At 46.9% G+C, this 19,059-nt stretch overlaps 2 protein-coding genes across 4 annotated transcripts; one reads left to right on the top strand and one right to left on the bottom strand.

The window, feature by feature from the left end:
- The first annotated feature begins 4,798 nt into the window (after positions 1 to 4,798).
- On the top strand, positions 4,799 to 9,507 carry SRSF5 (serine and arginine rich splicing factor 5). Of its 3 annotated transcripts, none has more exons than XM_075502913.1 (8): positions 4,799 to 4,930; positions 5,495 to 5,640; positions 5,848 to 5,918; positions 6,117 to 6,212; positions 6,566 to 6,635; positions 7,931 to 8,004; positions 8,326 to 8,436; positions 8,597 to 9,507. In XM_075502913.1, the coding sequence occupies exons 2-8, from the start codon at positions 5,515 to 5,517 to the stop codon at positions 8,841 to 8,843; spliced, it is 795 nt and encodes a 264-aa protein (XP_075359028.1). In that variant the 5' UTR covers positions 4,799 to 4,930; positions 5,495 to 5,514; the 3' UTR covers positions 8,844 to 9,507. The 3 variants fall into 3 exon arrangements, with proteins under 3 accessions (XP_075359028.1, XP_075359027.1, XP_075359029.1); XM_075502912.1 differs by having other exon boundaries at positions 8,594 to 9,507; XM_075502914.1 differs by lacking the exons at positions 8,326 to 8,436; positions 8,597 to 9,507 and having other exon boundaries at positions 6,906 to 7,946.
- A 3,319-nt stretch (positions 9,508 to 12,826) lies between these two features.
- SLC10A1 (solute carrier family 10 member 1) lies at positions 12,827 to 17,160 on the bottom strand. The gene is made up of 4 exons (XM_075501505.1): positions 16,760 to 17,160; positions 15,836 to 16,046; positions 14,140 to 14,318; positions 12,827 to 13,177 (listed from the first exon to the last, which is right to left on the bottom strand). Exons 1-4 carry the CDS (start codon positions 17,158 to 17,160, stop codon positions 12,916 to 12,918), a joined length of 1,053 nt encoding a protein of 350 aa, XP_075357620.1. The 3' UTR covers positions 12,827 to 12,915.
- Positions 17,161 to 19,059: the final 1,899 nt, after the last annotated feature.

The following is a 19,059-nucleotide window of genomic DNA, read 5'->3' as shown; positions in this document are numbered from 1 at the left end:
ATTGATGATTTAATGTTTTGTTCCACTGCCTTTCTGACCTTTGAAGTTAAGCTTGCCAATTGAAAAATCACTGCACTGCCAGGAAGTTAGGCGTTTGGGGTGGTGCTAGAGATTTCTTGGTGATGGTTCATTAGTTACTTCAGGGAGTTTCTTAAGGATTAAAAGTGCTGGCTGCTTGAGAATATGTGAACTTTCTTCATCCTATTCTTCCCCTATTACGACCTATGTCCTTCACACCCTTTTTAAGATGAATACTGGGTCTCAGTTAAGCAAAAGGTGAAGATGACATGACATGCTCAGTGTTTGCGATCTGCCGTCTGCTGAAAACAAAAACTGTTGCCAGTCTTAGTCCCTGGGTCTGTGTAAACAAAGATGGCTTGTCAAAACAAAGATGTGGTATGATTTGAGCTGCTTGGAAATGTAATGGCAGACCATGGCCATGAGGGCAGTGGTTGCATTTTGGGGTACATCTAACGCTGAGTTAAATCAGAAAGGGGCTCAGGTGGCTTTCAGGAAAGACCTGGAAGGGCCAGCCAAGGAAGGACACATGATCCTGCAGAAGCTCTCCTGTTACCCTCTGAAGGTTTATAAATAGCTTTGACCCAGTAAAGTGTTTTTGTAGCAGTCTATAGCTTGGTCTCACAGCATTGTGAGATTTCCTCACGAGTTCACATTCAGTGTCTACAACTAAACACAATGAGCTGGTGTAAACTTGTTCTGATGATTCAGATATTAACCCAAAGGAGGAAAAAAATCTTTCTCACTTTGTACCTGTAAGCTTCATGTTGGAGCAAGTACCACCTGTCCTTCTGCAGCTGTAATAAATTCAGCATAAAAACATAAAGCTAACCTAAACTTTGTTGCATATACTAGATAATGTAAAGAATGTGATGGTGTGTAATGCCTTGTCGGTATTAAATCTCTATTGGGATGTGATCTGATGTGATGATGCCTTAACTGCCTCACACAGTGGCAAACTGCAGAGACATAGGCAGTGCCTGCTCCATATCCTAGGGAAGAAGAGGTGACGGGCTCCTGGCTCTGCTGCTTTTTCCTGAGCCACAGTCATTAGCACAGCCCCGAATAACAGACTCACCCAAACTAAGAATAACAGACTCACCCAAACTAAGAGCTAAGGTCTGCAACTTCAGTGATGAGCTACAGATCCCTCTGTTACCATAAGGTACCCCTGGGACTAGCTGAATATTGCTGCTGAGCCATAATTAATAGGATGCTAATTATTAGGTCTGGCTAGGAAAGACAAGCGTGAGGAACCGTATCCAAGGGGTTCTAGCAGGAGCCAGCTGAAAGAAGGCCAGTTAGGCAACGAGGATCCATTCGGACTGTGGAAGAGTAGCCCTCAGTCAGGCTCCCTAACTCTACTTACTACTGAGTAACACAGCCCTGCAGCAGCACATTTCTCTCTGAATTACAGTCTAGTGGAAAAAGGGTGCTACAGCTAAATATGTTTCTGGTTGGTGGGCAAGGACTCTCAGCCTGACACTAACATATGAGAAATCCATATATTTGGATTTAAGCAATTTGAAGTTTAGCTTTCCTGAAAAGTGGAAAAATGGAACAACCCAGTGACAAACGTATTTCTGAATGTCTGTTATTCTGTTATTTTTGGTCGGTTTTCGTTTTCTTTCTCCAAATATTTTGAAGAAGAGTAATTGGTGCTGAAAGATTAAATGATCTATTTAGTTTTTGCCTTCTCCTTGAGACTTTCGCAAAGCAGCTCTTGAGCCCTCATTGCTGCCTTTAAGAGAGCTACACTTAGTATAGCAGTAAGAGAAATAAGTTAGTTTACAGAGCCTTGGAAAAAAAGGACAGAGGATGCAAAGTAAAGAAAGATAGAGTAGATTAACATGGAGAACCATAGTGAAAGTAATAACAAATACATTCACCAGCAGCAGAAGAGGATGCTAGCTACATTTCTGCTTCCATTCACTGAACTGTTGCAGAACTGGGCAAGTGCTGAGTCTTTGGCTATATGGCTTAATACAAGCAGCTTCACTGTGGATCTGAGCAGCAGTAGTTTTTGCAGAGGGTCTTCAGCAACAGCAGGTAGAGTCTCTGAATTGAAGTCTTTTTTCCTCTCTCTCCCCCCACTCCTTTTTTTTCCTGTTTCATCTTTCCCCCTGGTTTAAAGCTGTCTGTAGGGTGAAACCATGTGCACTTCTTGTATTCAGAGCATCCTCCAGCAAGTTATTCCAGAGGTCTACTACCAGTTGGTGAAGAACCACCTCCTTTGACATGTTTTGAACTTGGACTTCATTAGTTTCATTTGATGACATCTAATTTTTGTATTTGGAAGGGACAGTGAAGAGTTAATCCCTATTGACTATTTTCCACAAGCAGTACCAGATAGTAATGGTGGCTGGCGGGGACTTTATTTCAGCTTTCATTTAGTCTTCTGCTGCCTCATGCCCTTTCCACTTCCAAATAGTGACTGTTTTTACCAAGTTACCTTGATGAAATAACTAGAGGGATTTCAGCCTGCTTCTGTGGCTTTCAGCAGCCCGGAGTTGCAAGGAAGCTAGGGGTGCGGACATTACTGAGCTAGCCAGCAGCAAGAATATTAACAGGTCCTAGGTGGCCTTCAAACAGCCTCAAGCCAAAGGGAGAAATACTCCTTCCTGTTAACATAAAACTTGGAGAAACTGGGTGGGAAACAGATGTGCCTGCTCATGACCCTCATGTGGGAAGCCCATGTGAGTAAAACAGCACATGGCCTTTATGTCGGTAACACCCGTGGGTAACACAGGAACCTTTTAAAGAGTGATTGTTGTCTCCTGGATCCCCTCGACTTTTGCTTCTCTTCTCCCAGTGGTCTGAAAAGGAGATGCAGAGAGGAGACTACTGCCTTGCAGTAACAAGGACAACGCTTTTTAGGCTGCAGTTTCACAGTGCTAAAATGAACAGCTCTTCCTCAATGGGGTGCTCCTGCCCCTTCCCCTCCTCTCTGTCCAGCGCTAACCCTTGTTTTTATCCCACTGCAGGCTGGTTTTCAGGGAGTTAAACCAGCAGAAATCTGCTTGCTGCCTTTTCCAGGGGTAGTTTTTGCTGGTTTAGCTTTGTGAACCAGCTCACTCTGCAGTCAGAAGAGTCCCAGTGTTGACAGGAACAGGACTGCCTGTTCCCATGGCACCTGTTAGAGGACTGTAACTCATTATGAAATCAGCAGTGTTAAATGTTAGATGGCACATCTGAATGTATCTTCCTCAGCAGGTAAAGGTTATGATCCACAGGGATAATCACAAGTGTTGTCTTTCATTGCTCTCCCTCTACTGCAGATTCTCCCATGCGTGCATCATCCTTGCTTTTCTCACGGACCCAGATACTGTGCAGAATGGAAACACGCATCTGTAATCCAAGAGAAAAGCAGGCGATGCTGCCAGTTGCCCTTGCTAAACATTTAGCTACACTGTAGCCTGTCGCATCATTGCCTGCACATAGCAGAAATAACTTTCCCAGTTTGGGGACTCTGCGTACTGTTGCAGAATGCAGTCATATAGAGCTATGATGTCAGTGGCATCATGTGTGGTATTCTTCCAGGGAAATTTACTCAACGTCAGTGACTAAGCATGAAAAAGAGAAGTTCGTCCCTGTAGAGCTGATTAACAACAGACGCCAGCTGTTACAAAGATGGCATTTCACAGTCCACAAGGGGAATGGGTAGGGGGTAGGACTTGAGGCAGCATGGGACTCCAGGTGCCAAGTCAGGGAAATGCTATCAAAAGCATCATACTGTCCTCAGGTCAACCTGATGTAGCTATAATTGCCGGCTAACTCTTTGTGTAAAGCCAACTGATCCGGCAGTGCACAAATCCGGCAATGACAGTCGCAGAGCTGCAACCTCCATCTGTATTAGAACACTAGTGGGTGTATCTTCAAGATCCAGATGTCTTCTGCATCTTGAATGCCCCTTGGGATAATTTGTTGCCTTTACTGCAATCATCTTGAAGCCAAGCTGTGACAAATTCTGCAGAGTTATGTAAAACAGAAACAAAGCTCAGCTCTCTACCTTGTCATTACACACTTGATTCCGAATGAGGGTGCAAATAGATCAGGTGCTCCTTACCTATTTTTCTCCTCTCATTCTTTGCTTGTCATGGCCAAGAGAGAAACGGCTGTTCCTGCAAGACCTTGCCCACCCCTGTGCCTGCCTGGCACTCAAGCGCAGCACAGTTTTTAAGTCTGTTATGTTGCGTTTAACCCATCACCTCAGCTTTAATGACAGCCCTATGCTATGCAACACTGTGAAAATCCAGGTTTGTTTGTGCTTTTACTGCCTTCTCAACATGGCTTCCAGATGCAGTAACACACTGCGCTTTCCACGCTCCGGACCAGCATTAACGCCACTGCCAGTTTTCTTCCCACGCAGGCAGCTCCAGCACACCGCCACCGGTTACCTAACCCAGGACGGCTGCGCTGACGAGCAAAGGCGAGTACACCAGCGGCCATCCTCCCTCCGCGCACTGAGGAGGGCCTCAGGCAGGCCCGGTTACAGGGGGGCAGGTAGCAAGGGGCTAGGGGGCGTCCGCTCCCGCACTCCTCCGCGGGCAGGGCTGAGGCCCCGGGCTGCTGGCCCTACGGGAGGGCTACGAGCGGTGCCAGCCGCGGCGCGCCAGGGCCGGGCCGGGCCGGTGACCCCCGCGGCGAGGCGCGGGCCCGGGCGCACCCCTCCCCGCCCTGACCTACATTCTCCGGGGAAGGGGCGGGGCCGCCGCCTCCGCCAATCGCCGCGCCAGCGTCACGCGGGGCGGCGGTGACGCGCGGGGCCGCCTCCATTTCGCAGCGCAGCGGCGGGGCGGCGCGGCAGTCCGGAGCCGGCCGTCGCGGAGGGAGGAGGGACCTGCCCGCCAGCCGAGCGCCGACTGCCCCGTGCGCCCGCCCGGCTCGGCCCTCACCGAGACCTGCAGCCCAGGTTCGTGACAGGCTCGGGGGCCTGGCCCGGCGGAGCGTAGGGGCCTCCTTGTGGGGCGCAGCGCCGCGGGCGGGCGGCGTCGGGGGAGCAGGGTCGGTGGCGCAGGGAGCTCCCGGTTGTGCAGCCGGCCAGCCTCCGACTGGCGGCCGGTGTTTTTCGCCGCTCTGTTTTACTCTAGTGCTCTCCGCAAAGCGGGCGCCGTTGGCATCGCTGTTGGGCGCGGCCCAGGCCGCCATTTTGTGGCGGAGCGACGGCGTTGGCTTTTCTTCCCTCGCTCGACGGGGGCGGCGCGCATGCGCTGGCAGAGCGGGGCGTGGCCGCGCCGGGCGTCGGTATGTTGTGGGCGGGGCTGCAGGAGGAATGTCGAGTTCCTATTGGCGCAGGCTAAGGCGGAGTCCACCTGGCTCCTTCCTATTGGGCCGGAGCGGGGGCGAGGCCGGGCCGCGGGCCTGCTGCGGACTGCGGCAGGGAGGGCGGCTGCGCGGGGCGGGGGTGTGCTGAGTCACCGGGCGGGGCCGGGGCGGGGCGGCGGCGCTGACGGGCTGGGCGCCGTGTCTCCCGCAGCGAGCTCCGCGCCCACAGCCATGAGCGGCTGCCGCGTCTTCATCGGGAGGCTGAACCCGGCCGCCAGGGAGAAGGATGTGGAGAGGTTCTTCAAGGGATACGGCCGCATCCGGGACATCGATCTGAAGAGGGGGTTTGGGTTTGTGGTGAGTGCGCCCCCCTGCAGGGCCCTGCGGTCCCTCTCCGGCCGCGGTCGCTCGGGTCTCATGCGCGTTTGGTGTGCACGAAGCTACTTTTAAAGATAATGCCATTACCGTGCTCAGCTAAGTATACTGTGTGGCAAATGAGTATTTGTTAATTTCTTAGGGGTGTAAATTTTTTACTTTTATGGTTTTGCTGTGGTGGTTTTGCAGGAATTTGAGGATCCCAGGGATGCAGATGATGCTGTCTATGAATTGGATGGAAAAGAGCTTTGCAGTGAGAGGTGTGGTACCCTATTTCATGAATATATAAACTTGAATATCTAAAATAAGAAGTGAATCAATTTTAACTTGCATTGTGTTATCAGTACTGTTCAAACTATTTTGTGGGGGTTTTTTTTCCCCAGTAACTATAACTGTGAAGGAATATGTAAGAAGAAAAATGTAAAAGTGTATGGTTTTCTGTTTCTTTTTTTTCCCAGGGTTACAATTGAGCATGCAAGAGCACGCTCTAGGGGTAGAGGCAGAGGGAGGTACTCTGACCGTTTTAGTAGCCGCCGTCCACGTAGTGACAGGAGGTATGTATAACTTTGACCTGACATAGTTTAAAAGAGAATACTGTGGGCTCATCTGATCTGAGAACTTGAGCTAGAACGAGATATTAAAAGGTATTATTTGCCTTTTTAGTCAATCATTTGATGTGGCAGTAGGATAGGGAGGATTACAAAACTTCTCAGATATGCTTGTCATCTTGATGCTCCCTCCCCAAAGTACTTAATGCTTGTCCCAGATTACTCAGGGCATTACATAGTTAAGTTGTAGTAGTAATGGTGATGTGCTGATACCGGTTATTGGTACAGCCTTTGTTAGTATTAACATGCGGTTATATTTTAATCGCTAATAAAAGTCTCAATTGTTTCTTTCCAAACAGAAATGCCCCACCTGTAAGAACAGAAAATCGCCTCATAGTAGAAAATTTGTCTTCCCGAGTCAGCTGGCAGGTTTGTTGAAACACGATTAACTATTTTGACTTCGTTTAATGGGTATGTAATGTAATTATTTTGTAAAATAATTAAAATTAAATCTAATTTATTAAAAAATGTTTATGTAATTAATGTAATTTTAAATAATGTAATTTAAATAATTTTGAATGAAAACTAGTTAATTTTAATTTATAATAATAATAAATGTATATATTTGAGGATATATATTTATTTTTTTCTTGTTTTTTAAATCCATTTTAACCACATATTAAACCCTTTATTTGCCAGCCTATCTGTGTCGTTGGCCTTATGACGAGGAGTGCCTGTGGGTTATCCTAATCGTTCTGTCTTGGTCACTCTTGGTTGGGCCTGGTTGACTTTCCAGTCAGCTCCTACAATGTCACTTGGCCACCTCTAGATCTGTGTTTGCCGGTCTAGACGTAATCGATGCACTCCTTAAAGTGCCACATTGCAGCGATCCCAGAGCGTTAACGAGATCTGATTCCTAAGTTGAGAGCTGTTCTTCCTGTAACGCTTCCGAATAAAGAGGTCCTGGTCGAAAAGAGTTGAAAGATACGAAATTAGGTGGTCGTTGGAATCCTGATCGCAGTAAAGTGGTCCTTGGTAACATCAAGCATAGAGAATGTCTGGATCCATCAATAGTCTCCTAATAGGGAGGGCAGTGCGATTAATGGCTTCCATCGACTGGGTAGTGTTCGTCAAGTGGGTGGCGAAGAGCCAGTCGGGCATATATCATGACGGTATCTCCGGTCGCTTAATGCAGTTTGCTGCTTGGCTAGCCTAGGGAAATGTTAATAAAGGTAAAGTAAACTATATTTTTAATGACATATGGGGCACAAAATAATTGGTGTTATGTAAATGTAATTCTGTATGCATATAAGACTCGTAATGTAAATGGAGACTGAAATAGTACAAAAAATATATGGGTAGTATTTCACACTCAGTCCAGAATATATATACAAATGTACTTTTTATTTCTCTCTCTGTCTCTCTCTCTCTCTCTCTCTCTCTTTTTTCTTATTTAATCTATATAATCTTTGTAGACTAGTATTTTCCTTAAGACACTTTATTAGCATTTTGCTTAAAGCAATATGCTTTTTTCATTTATTTCGTGCCCTGATATAGATAATTCAATTTTGATAGAATACAAGTATGGCAATTGCCATGTTTGTAACTTATCTAACATCTTCTCTTTCAGTAGTCATAAGTTTCTTTTTGTTTGTGTTTAACTATTTTTATATAGATAAGTATTAATTTCACTTCTTTGCATAACATAACTGGTCTTGTGTTAGGATCTCAAAGACTTCATGAGACAAGCTGGGGAAGTAACCTTTGCAGATGCACACAGACCTAAGTTAAATGAAGGGTAAGCCTCTAAAATCATCTTTTGAAAGCTGTAGAGTAATCTTTGTATGTATAATATTTGGGGAGGGAAGCTGGCTACTTTGAGTGCTCAGCAGCTGTTCATGGTTTAATTTAGCTACCCTTTGAAAATGCATTCTCTGGTATTTGGGGAGGGGAATTCTTCAGTTCATACTTGGGTTATGACAAGGGATGACTACACTGAGCAGTGTGAGTTTTTCTGAGTCGGTGTTTTTTTCCCCCAGGGTACGTTTTGCTCTGTCATCAAAATTATAACCTGTAATAGTGAGCTCTGTGGGTTTTTTTTTTTTTTTTTCCTCTGTAGGGTGGTTGAATTCGCCTCTTACAGTGATTTAAAGAATGCTATTGAAAAGCTTTCTGGTAAAGAAATTAATGGAAGGAAAATCAAACTAATTGAAGGCAGCAAAAGGCACAGGTATGGATTTCTGTTCTCGTAAATAATGCTTAAATATTCATTGAGAAAGCTTTGAAGTCAGTGACCAGGCAACCGAACTGGAGACCAGTGAATTGCCTGGTTATTGTCGTGGTCCGTGACATTCCATTGCTGACACTGATGCTCTTTGTTTCCTCAGTAGGTCCAGAAGCAGGTCACGGTCTCGTAGCAGAAGCTCATCCAGATCTCGTAGCCGTTCCCGTTCCCGCAGCCGCAAGTCTTACAGCAGGTCAAGGAGTAGGAGCCGTAGCAAGTCTCGATCAGTTAGTAGATCTCCAATGCCAGAGAAGAGCCAGAAACGTGGTTCTTCCAGTAGATCTAAATCCCCATCATCTGTGGATCGGCAGAGGTCTAGATCGAGGTCCAGATCTGCTGACAGTGGCAACTGAACTATAAGTAACTTGCCCTGGGGGCCCTTTTTTAAACCATACTTGCTAAAACTTGTGGTAAGTATGTGACTTTCTGTGGGGAAGGGTTTGGATGGGGAGGGGGGGAGGGAGGGATGGGGGAGCTTTGTAGATGTGGACCATGGTGGGAAGGGTTATTGACTAATTGTATGAAATGTTTTTTGATAACCCTTTTCTTGCTCACATTTTTTTGTGAATGTCTGAAGTGTATAGTTTGTGTATATTGGCAGAGCTCTTTATAACTAAAGCAGACAAATTTTTTTGTACTCCAAAAAAAGTCATCTGAACACTTAATTCCCAGTATATTCAACTGTGAATAGCAACTTGGGACATTAGTTTAATATCTCAAATTAAACTAATAGCTTTAGGCATCTAAGAGCTCTACATGTGCTGTACATAAAGCTTTATTTCAGAGGGTATTTTTTTGTGCTTTTGAACCATTGTTTCAGTTATAGGTCAGCAGATTAAGTGCTGGTCAGTACTGGTAATAAAACTATTTTAAAAGCTTTTCATTTAATATGACTTGCACTACACTAAGAACATGCCCATTTCACTGCCCTGTGGTAATAATATTCTATAAAGCACCCTAATTCTTGATACTTAAGAATTAAATAGCTGAAATAAAATATAAAGAAACATGTCTCTACTTCTAGTGTGTTACTGTTAAAGTGTGTGTGACCGCGCCTCATGTTGTTGGACAATGTTAAAATGTTTCTTAAAGATGGGTCTACAACAAAGCTATCCTTGAGCGTTTGGGGCGTGAGGGAGAACTTCCTTTTAAATACATCACGCTATGTCCTTAGATATCTTTATGTTCTGAAATAAGACCCTTGATAATAAGGAGAATTGTGCCGTCATAGGTCATAGCAGAAAGTGGAATGGACAAGTCATTTGGGTTTTAATCACTGTTCAGACAATAAGTGTGGAATATAGAAGATGGATGTAGTCAGCATACTTCGTTAGTGTGTTTATGCACATGTGTATCAGAACATTGAGGTGTGGATAAAGCATTTTTATAGGCATTAGTCCTCATTCTGGAGGAAGAGGAGGGATTTTTAAGTTGGTGGGTGGGAGTACTGCAGCAGCGGCACCCCGCAGTTCTGCGTTGCAGTGTTTGTGCCTTACAGGGGCAGCAACCCTCTGCAATCGCTTTGTTTCTCAAGCCCTCACCCATGTTACAAGAGAGAGCTTTAGAATTTAATTTTAAAAATAACGTGTTTTCTTATGAAGTCCTTTACAAAGCTACCCCAATAATCCACTGAAACCTTTAAAAATATCTCTGGAGCCCAGGATGGGCTTTGAATTAGGTCCTAGGAAATGCAAGGTGGTTCTGTTCAGAGCGAGGTCTGGGGTGGGGGTGGGTGGTGTCAGTCGTTTGGTGTCTCTGCAGGCCCTGCTGCCTTTTCTGTGTACGGTTGCAGAGTTCTCAGTAAGCATGTTCCAAGCTAACCAACTTTGTTTTTGTGCCTTGTGAATCTGTCCGTTAAGGTGACGCTGCACCAAACTGCCAGGGCGCTCCTGGGAGCAGGCACTGAGAGGTGGGCAGACTGATACGCGCTTAGTGGGATTATTACTAGTCAGCTTTGGGGAGCAGGAGGCTTCAGTCTCGGAGGTTAGTAGTTCAGATGCTGGATCATCTTAAGAGGCGGGGAAGAAGATGCCTTTAACCTCTAGGGGTAAAGGCAGCCCTGACACTGGGTGTAAGGTTAGCTGCGTTAGGTCAGTTGATCCTTCCTGCTTGCTTGAATGATCGTGGGCATCTGTGTTCAAGTGGGACTTGGCTCCAATAGGAACCCAGGTGGCTGAAGGCACCTGGTGATCGGAAAGGGGTGGGATTTCAGACACTTCCCTCCCTCAGGCTACATACGAAGTACTGCCTGCTCCATAAATAGCTGTTCCGAATTCTCTTTCTAAACCACACCACTTGCCTTGCAAGCAGCATGAATAGATTTCTGCATTTCACTTAGGGAGCTGGCTGCCGTGATGATGAACTTTCAGTTTAAAACAAACTCCCAGGCTTTGCATTATGGAGGGTTACGTTGACTTCTGGCCGCAAATGACTCTGCATTTATGAAGCACAGGTTCTTGGTATGAGCCTGTTTATTCTTAGTTAAGATGGATTACCTCAGGTTACAATGCATACTTAGCACGTTGGAGGTGTTAATGCCAATCTTCCTTCATATTTGTAGCGTGACAATAGCTAGATGGTGTCCTGAAGAGGTGGTGTGTTTAGTTCACTGACTCCTACAAAGCAAGGCACATTCAAGGCTCATGTATTTTCGGAGGTACAGCTTGCTGGACCCAAACTTGACCTTCTAAGGCAGTTTGCATAGCTGTGTTCAGTTTTTGTGGCCTGTCTACGTGGAGAGCAGTGGTACACTGCACAGCGCTCGGGTTTTGGAAGAATGGGAGTGACCAGCAGTCCACGGGCTGCTCAGCTGCGTACTGGGTCTTGGTGGCTCCTGCACTGAGAAACTTTCACACCTCATTTTGGGTGTGTGTTAGAGAAATTACATTAATCTTCAGTGATGTCTTTGGGGGCTGCTTCCCCCATGTGCCAGCAGGACAATTACAGGTAAGTGAAATTAAAAAAGGGAACTGATGTGGGCAGTGATTTTCGTATGGGCAAAACTGGGGGCAGTCACTTGGGAGCGTGGCCCTAAACTGTCCCAAAGGGTTGTCACGATGACTTGGAAGTCACTGGACGTGTCCCCCACAGGCAGGCAGAGAGAGCCTTAGTCTGTGGAGCAAGGTCTTTGGGGAGGTAACAGTGAGGGTGCAGATAGCTCCGTGGCGATCCCTTTGTCTAGCGTAAAATGAGCACGTAGACAGAGGTCTTGCGCAGAACTGCTGGCGACCTGTAAGCCAGCTGCAGAAGGTGGAGCTTGGGGAGGTTGTGATAGTGGCTGCCGCGGAATCCGTCTGCATTGTTTTCCCGGTTTCCCACTGTTTCTGCAGGGTCTTGACACTGGTTTCATTTCTTGAGCAGTAACTGTGTCCCCCCCTGCACAGATCATCTTTGCTGCATCTGAAAAAAAATGTAGTAAGAATAGGCAGTTCTGAACCCAGGTTATGGACAGATTGTGACACAGCTACAATTGGTGTTGCTGGGTGATTTAAAGCAAAAGGAAGGAACTTGGAAATCCTGCCAAAATATTTAAGCCATTTCGTTTCCCGTCATTTATGAATCGGAGCCTGGAAAGCCACCCTTGTTACAGTAGTCTTGCAAGCACCTGTATGGCTGTATCCAATATCAACTGCTTTGCACTGAAGGCACACCCGAGGATACAAATTGAGTGGGTTTTTTTCCCCCATTAACAGCCATCCTTCAGCTATAGCTATAAGATATGGTAAAGTGCTCCTGTAGCAGCTGCTCAGCTTCATCTCTGTCCCAAGGGACTGGAGAAAGCTGGTCTGGAAGCATCAGAGAATGGTTTGACTGGTGGAGAATCTCATTCAGCAGTGCATTCTCCAGCCATCTTTGCAGGCACTCAGCTGGGCTTTGGCATTATGGACCTGTTGAAGCTGGAGAAGAGTCTACCTCACATCTATGCCAATAGTGTATATATATTTTAATTAAGCTTGAATCTGTTCATGTACTTTTCTAGCAAGAGACTCGTGTTTCCTTCCTTCAGCTGCAGTACTTGACTCTTCTGTCCTTTCCCTGCCCCCCTCCAAAAATGACAGCCTTCAGTGAATCTCTCAGCAGTTTACAGCGAAGCTGGAATTTGTAGCATTAAAGAATATCTGATGTTCTCATGTAGTTTTGGGGGGGGTGTATGACTGTTCTTTGTGTGTGCTCAGTGCAAGTCATAGCTTTTGCAGGATGCCCATCCTCGTTTAAGCACAGGACTCTGAAAACCTCTGAGCACTGATAATATAGATAGTATATAGCTATATGAAACATTCTGCTGATACAAGAAGTCATAATTTCTAATGTCTTCAGTTAACTATGAATTTTTGACTCTGATTTGTATCTAATGCATTGGGTATGGTAACTGAGTTAAAGGGCAACCTGATTATGCCTCTAGAAAGCAGCAATTCATCGATAATTTTATGTAAGCTTATGTGGTTTGGATTGGAAAGTGTTAAGAAATACAGGAGCAAAGCTGTACTTGCCATTTGGTTTCTTTATTCTGTCATGGATCCTAAAGACCAGGACCAGCAGAAGTCCCTCTCCAAGCTGGAAGAGCAAGTAGAGCAGTGGGAAGAAGTACAGGGGCCCGATGATTTCTGGGGCAAAGGCGACCTTGAGGATAGTCGAGCAAAGCTGCACGTTCTGGCAGCCAGTTTCCATGCACACTGTCCGCCTGCATCTGAAAGAGGAAAAGTTAAATGGCTCACAGATTTAATCCACTTTCAAACAACTTAAGAGCCCTGCCCACCTCGCTGTTGCAATGCTTCATGCGTTTGCCTGTGCTAAAAGCTGCTTTATCGGGAGCAATACTGGGATCCCTAGAAGGTTTTGCCTCGCGCTCCCTTTGCAATGTGCACGTAGATTGTGTTATAAATGTGGACTTTGTGCTTAATGGTATTTGGAGACCTTGTGTCCCACTCCGGGTGCTGCAGCTTCCTGCAGGGAGGGAATCTGCTTCTGACGTGAAAAGAGGAGTCCAAGGTGTGAAGGTAAAAAATAGTGAGGACTAGTGGGCTTCCCACCTGGATTAGGTAGGATGAGAAAGGGAAGGAGTGGGGTTTACATGCAAGGTTTCCATCCCGAATTCCTGTGGCTGCAGCTGAATGCACCGACTGGTTTGGGGTAATCAGCTGAGGAACAGTCGTGTCACTTGGGGTTTGGGCTCTGTTGGTATTCCCTAATTCTTTGTTGTTCTTTGGTGCTATTCATTCTCTTCTTCCCCCAGCCATGTTACTGAAAGCAGAGGCTGGTAATGTGTGCTTAGCAGGTCACTAGTGGCCTTAAAACCATCCACCTGCTTGTTCAGTGAACCTGCATAATGGATTTCCACCCCTTCCATGGTGGTCAGGTACCTGTGTCAAAAACTGCTCCAGCTGCTCCTCCCCTCCCTGCTGAGCCGAGCAGAGGTTGAACTCATTCCTCTCCCCACTAAAGGTGTGGGAGCATTGACTTGGGACCAGCCTGCAGCGTGTCTGCTCGTACTCCTAGGGCCCATTTTGGGAGACTGCAGTCAGTGTTTATTTTACAAAAGTACATCCACGTTGAAACCTGTGTTTTCACCCATTCATTGCTCCCCAGAACAGAGCTGTTGTACCTCTCTGTTCCTTCTGGCTACGGGGGGTGGGGGGTGGTGGAACATACCGGTCATTAAGCTTGAAGATTGCTGAGAGAAAATAGCCCAGCAGGAATCCAATAAAAGGCATCAAGGCAGAAGATCCCAGGAGGGATGGTGAGAAGATGACCATGATACTGCTTCCCACATTGGCCACAGACAGAACGATTATTGCAGCAGATGACAGTAGAAGCACAACCATCCCTGCCTAAAATAAAAGTGGTCAAGACATGGACAAGATAAAAATTCCCAGCAAAAACTGGTGGAAGCGGCTGCCTAGTTCCCTGTCCATCACGTACATAAGTATATAGTGAGAGTGCGTAAGCGCCTTTCATGAACATAGTGTTACAAGTAGACGTTAAATAAAAATGTGTATTTCTGGTCTACAGGCAAAATGACTGGTGCTCGCTCCAACAGCCACTTGTTTCTCAGACACTGCTATGTGTGTCTCTGTTCAAGTCCCTTTGGGGATCTAGGGTGACATCCCTTCCACCCAAGGCAGGTGGGGAGGAACCCCCTTTACTCACAGGTAGAGCCTGCATACAGCGGGTGTGGAAGGTGGTGGCTGCATTTCCAGATCACCTCACAGGTGTCTGGTGATTCAGCAGACGAAGGACTTGGGGAATTTTGGGAGGCAGAATACACAGCTCTCCTGCTTGTCTCTCCACTCCGGAGTCCAATTTGGGTGGAGTTCCCCAGGTGTTTTTTTAAAAGCAACTCTACCCGCTTCCTCTTTTGTAGAGAAGATAAATGGAAAGGTGGTGTTAGAAAGGAAGGCGAGCCAAGGGTCAGCTGGGCCAGTGCAGGTCACCTTCTCACGCTAGGCTTTTAAAGCTTCTTTTGAAACAGGCCGGTCATCACTGCCCTGTGCTGGGTAAAGGAACCTTGGAAGAGCTCTGGTCCTCCAGCATCTGCTCTAGCCTGACTCCTGGGTTCCCATGCTTCTTGGGGGTTAGTGATTCCTAACGTCACTTTATCAGACCTGTTATTGAGCCTTGGCATGCATTTCTTGCCACGCTTGGTCCCAGTTTCTGAGATGAGACCTTAGTGAAAGAAACGATGAAAAACAGGCTTACAAAGTTGTTAGCAGCTCTCTGGGTACCGCAAGTGGAGCTCTTGAGTTAGACAGTGGTGTAGTTGGTCATGCGGAGTTCCCTTTTGCTGTTTAAATGCCTGATGTACAGAGGAGGCAGGGAGATGATTCCAGGCATAAGTGGGCGCTTAGTGATCTAGTAGCGTCTCCTGGATAGATATCTCATTGATGTAAACAGCAACTTTGTGATGTGACTTTTGCCCTGTGCTAGACCTCTGAGAAGAGTGGGGTGGTTTGGGTTTTTGTGTGTGTGTGTGTGGTGGTGGTGGTTGTTGTTTTTTTTTTTTTAAATCTGGGGTCTGCTTTGGTTACAGCAGTAGTCGGGGCAGTGCCTATGAGGCTCATTAGTGCTGCTTGTAGGGTAGCAAAAGAAAATGAAGTTACAACTGAAGCCAACAAAGGAGAGCAAGGTAGGAAGTTGCCTACAAACTGTTGTTTGTCCGGAAAAGGTGGAGGACTTTGGGCAAATATTTTGATGATTGAAGTGGTGAAGTGGATGTCTTGAGTTCTGCCCCCAACCCTTTCATTGATTTGTGGCATGCCTTAAAAAAGTTAATATTTCTGTGCCTCTATCTTTGAAAACTTTCTTGAGGCCCTTGGTTGAAAGGCAACGAGCACAGGATACTTCTTACCTTGATGGTAAAGCCAGTGTACTGTGGTTTCTTCTCATTCAAGATGATGCCGATGGCACAGGGGATTAGCATTAGGACCAGGGAGGTGATTATTCCTTTGTAAGGCACCTTGCCCTCCAAATCACCCTCGTATAGTCCTCCCGAGTAAAGGTACAGAAGCAGAGGCATTAGTCCGATCGCCAGGACTGTTGAGCATGTGGTCATTACAATGCTGGGATGAAGAAAGGACTCTTCAGTAGAAGAATGATACTTCTTTATGGAATACTCATTTTTCTTACTAACCTGGACACATGGTTTTAATATAAGACTTTACCTCGCTCTTTCCCAACCTGTCGCTGAGGTTTTCCTGTCACTATCAGGTTGTATAAGGATGTGATAGGAATAGAGAGGGGGAAAGATGATTTAAGTTCTATACCAGCTCAGGACGGACCCTCATTATGGGTACAGCTCACACTTCAGAAATTCACAAGTGACAGACAAAGTAATATGTCATATTTTCCCCCTGGATCTTGTTTTATTGCTAGGGTTTGTTGGATTGTGGGGTTCTGCTAGTTCAGTGTTTCTCACTGATGCAGCCTCTTCAGACAGTGTGCTCAGTGTACACAACTATATGCTGCTATATGGATAGATGTAGTAGATACACGACATATGTACTTCTATGTGGAGGCAAAAATGTGTTCTTGCACCCATCTCATCAAGGGCAGCATGCCGTGTGCTTCACAGAAAGGTACAAAATCCCGTGTTGTTGTAAAACAGGGACAAATTGGCTCATTGAGCAATACGGGTGCTTTAAAAATATTCTAGTCTTAGTATTTCAGTCTTTGTCCACCTTCTTGGGGATTGATAATGTTGATTAAGCTAGCTTCTGAACAGTCATACGACTAGATTGGCCTGGGCAATGCACACATGCTCAGCTTGCCTTACCTGAGGTTCATGTCCCCTCTTAGTGCCAGGCTAAAGATGTTGGAGAGGTTTCCCCCTGGGCAGCAGCCACAGATAAGGATGGCCAGGGATTCTGTAGCACCCAGCTGGAAGAGCTTGCCCAATACGAATGCTGTCAAGGGCATGACGCCATACTGAGCCATTACAGCAATTGCCACGCCTTTGGGTTTCCTGAGGTGGGTTGTGATCTTGGCTATCTCCATCGTACACCCCAGGGATACCATGATGACGAAGAGGACCACAATAAGGATTGCATTCAGCGCTTTGTCTGTGGCCTGCTGGCTGAATGCAAATGGTGGTGCCGCACTGGTCAAGGAGGTGCTCTGTGTGGGACCTGGGCTCCAAGGCTCTGGGCTCTCAAAAGCTGCCTTGGTCTTGTTCATCCTGCTGAAGAGTTTAGAGGTCCCTTCTTCTGTAAGTGGCTGGGAAGGTGAGGAAGGGATTGCTTCAGAAGTCCAAATAACATCCAATTAATGCAAGCAAAACATGAGCTCTCCTTCAGGCCACCACTCTTATCGTTCAGCAGCTGTTGAAACAGAAATCCATCTTTGAGCAATCAGCTGTGAACCCCATTCACTTCAGTCATACGTTGTGCAGTTTGTGTAGCTTCTGCTCTGGTCCCTCACCTCTTCCAGCGTCCGCTCTCACCATGAGAATGAGGACATAGCTGGTGAGAGCGAGAGGGAGACTTGTTCAGAACTGGTAAAGACGGGTACTTCATACAAAGGCAAATGAACCAGAAGAACTCTCGTCCACAAGATACTGCCGAGACCAACACTTAAAAACATGATGCATGCAGGGTACTTTATTTTTAATGAGGGTTATAAAATGCTTATGCTTCTGGCCATAAATCCATCTCTCAGTAGGAAGGCTAGGAAGAAACTTCTTCCATGGACAAGTAGTTTTTCTAGCAAACTCTTAGGGGCCTTCACGTCTCTTTTCCTGATGTGGTAAGTCTGACGCTGTCTAGAAATTTTTTGATTGCATATAAGAATGAATTCTCCGAGCCTCCCCAACATCCAAAATATTATTGCCCCATAGCATTGAGGGGAGGTTCTGTGTGGCAGGAGCCTCAACAGACCTCTGCAGTGCAAAGCCGTGCTCGCTGCAGCACGGCAGTGTTGCTTTCAGGGCCCGAGGTGCTCTGCATCATGACCCAGTGTGCGGGGCAGGCATCACCCAAGCTCTCCAAGCAAAGCCAAAGAGGCAGCTTTTACCCACCCCAGACTGTAACCTGCCTTGTGCTTTCAGGACAAGGCAGCACAGCACGACATGCGTGCAGAGCTCTGGTGCGCAGGGAAACGGGAGCTGGGCGGCTGGTGCTTGGGCAGGAGGAGGGACCGGAGAGGTGGCTGACGAAGATTGTTCCTCCAGCTGCTGCAGAGGTGACCTCTGCTCATCCCCCTGCTGCTCCCTGTCCCCTGGCTGTACAGGGGATGAGCTTCCCCACGTCTGCCATGCTGGCGAATGGCACGTTGCCTGCCCCATCCCCAGGTGCCACGCTCCCTGATCCCTCTGCAGGTTTTGCCTTCATTTAGGCATTTATTGCCTTCAAATTGACCTGAGACAACCCCTAGTTCCAGTGTGGGACTGTAGAAACGTACAGAGCTGAGCACATTAAACTAGAGCGAGGTGAACGCCGTTACCTTACATGCCCGTGGATGCGGCTGTAGGAGGCTTCGGTGAGATAACCCGCTGCTCCATCCCTTCCTGGCCGAGCTCGGTGAGCGATAGCACTCTTCGGTCCTTCTGCTTCAAGAAAATCTTTCCCCCTTGGCAAAATCTTGTCCTCTGCTCACAGAATGTAAAGCCTGGGTCTAAAAGAGCCTCGTAGATAGGGAAGTTGTTAATTGATAGTTGTGTTATAGGACTGCAGACTTTTCCCCTCTGCTTTAGGACTGGGGAAGGGATTTTAACCAGGGAGGTCTGCTGCGATATGGCTGAGCTCTAAACCCTTTGCTGAAGGGCATTACAATGCTGCAGTAACGTGTCCATTGCTCCTATTCATCTGGGAGCTCAACAGCCTCAACCTCTCCAGCCCCATTGCTCTGGAAACGCTGCTGGCAGCAGGCAGGAATGTCGGAGCTGTTCTTCCCCACTTGCTCTCGCTTTGATTGGGAACTTTGTTTTCCAGGCTGGCAGCCAGGACGGAAAAACACCGACAACAGCTCTGGAGCCCAGCACGGGCATCCCCCGTCGGGCAGGCAGGAGCGATGCCTGCAGCAGTGCGGGACAGAGCCTTGCCAGCAGCTCCCGGGCTCCGTGTGTCCGTGCCTGCAGCT

The sequence above is a fragment of the Mycteria americana genome, chromosome 5 (genome assembly GCF_035582795.1).
Source record: "Mycteria americana isolate JAX WOST 10 ecotype Jacksonville Zoo and Gardens chromosome 5, USCA_MyAme_1.0, whole genome shotgun sequence".
Classification (NCBI taxonomy): Eukaryota; Metazoa; Chordata; class Aves; order Ciconiiformes; family Ciconiidae; genus Mycteria; species Mycteria americana.
Note: the sequence above shows the minus strand (reverse complement) of the source record. Positions and strands in the feature narration are given on the sequence as shown.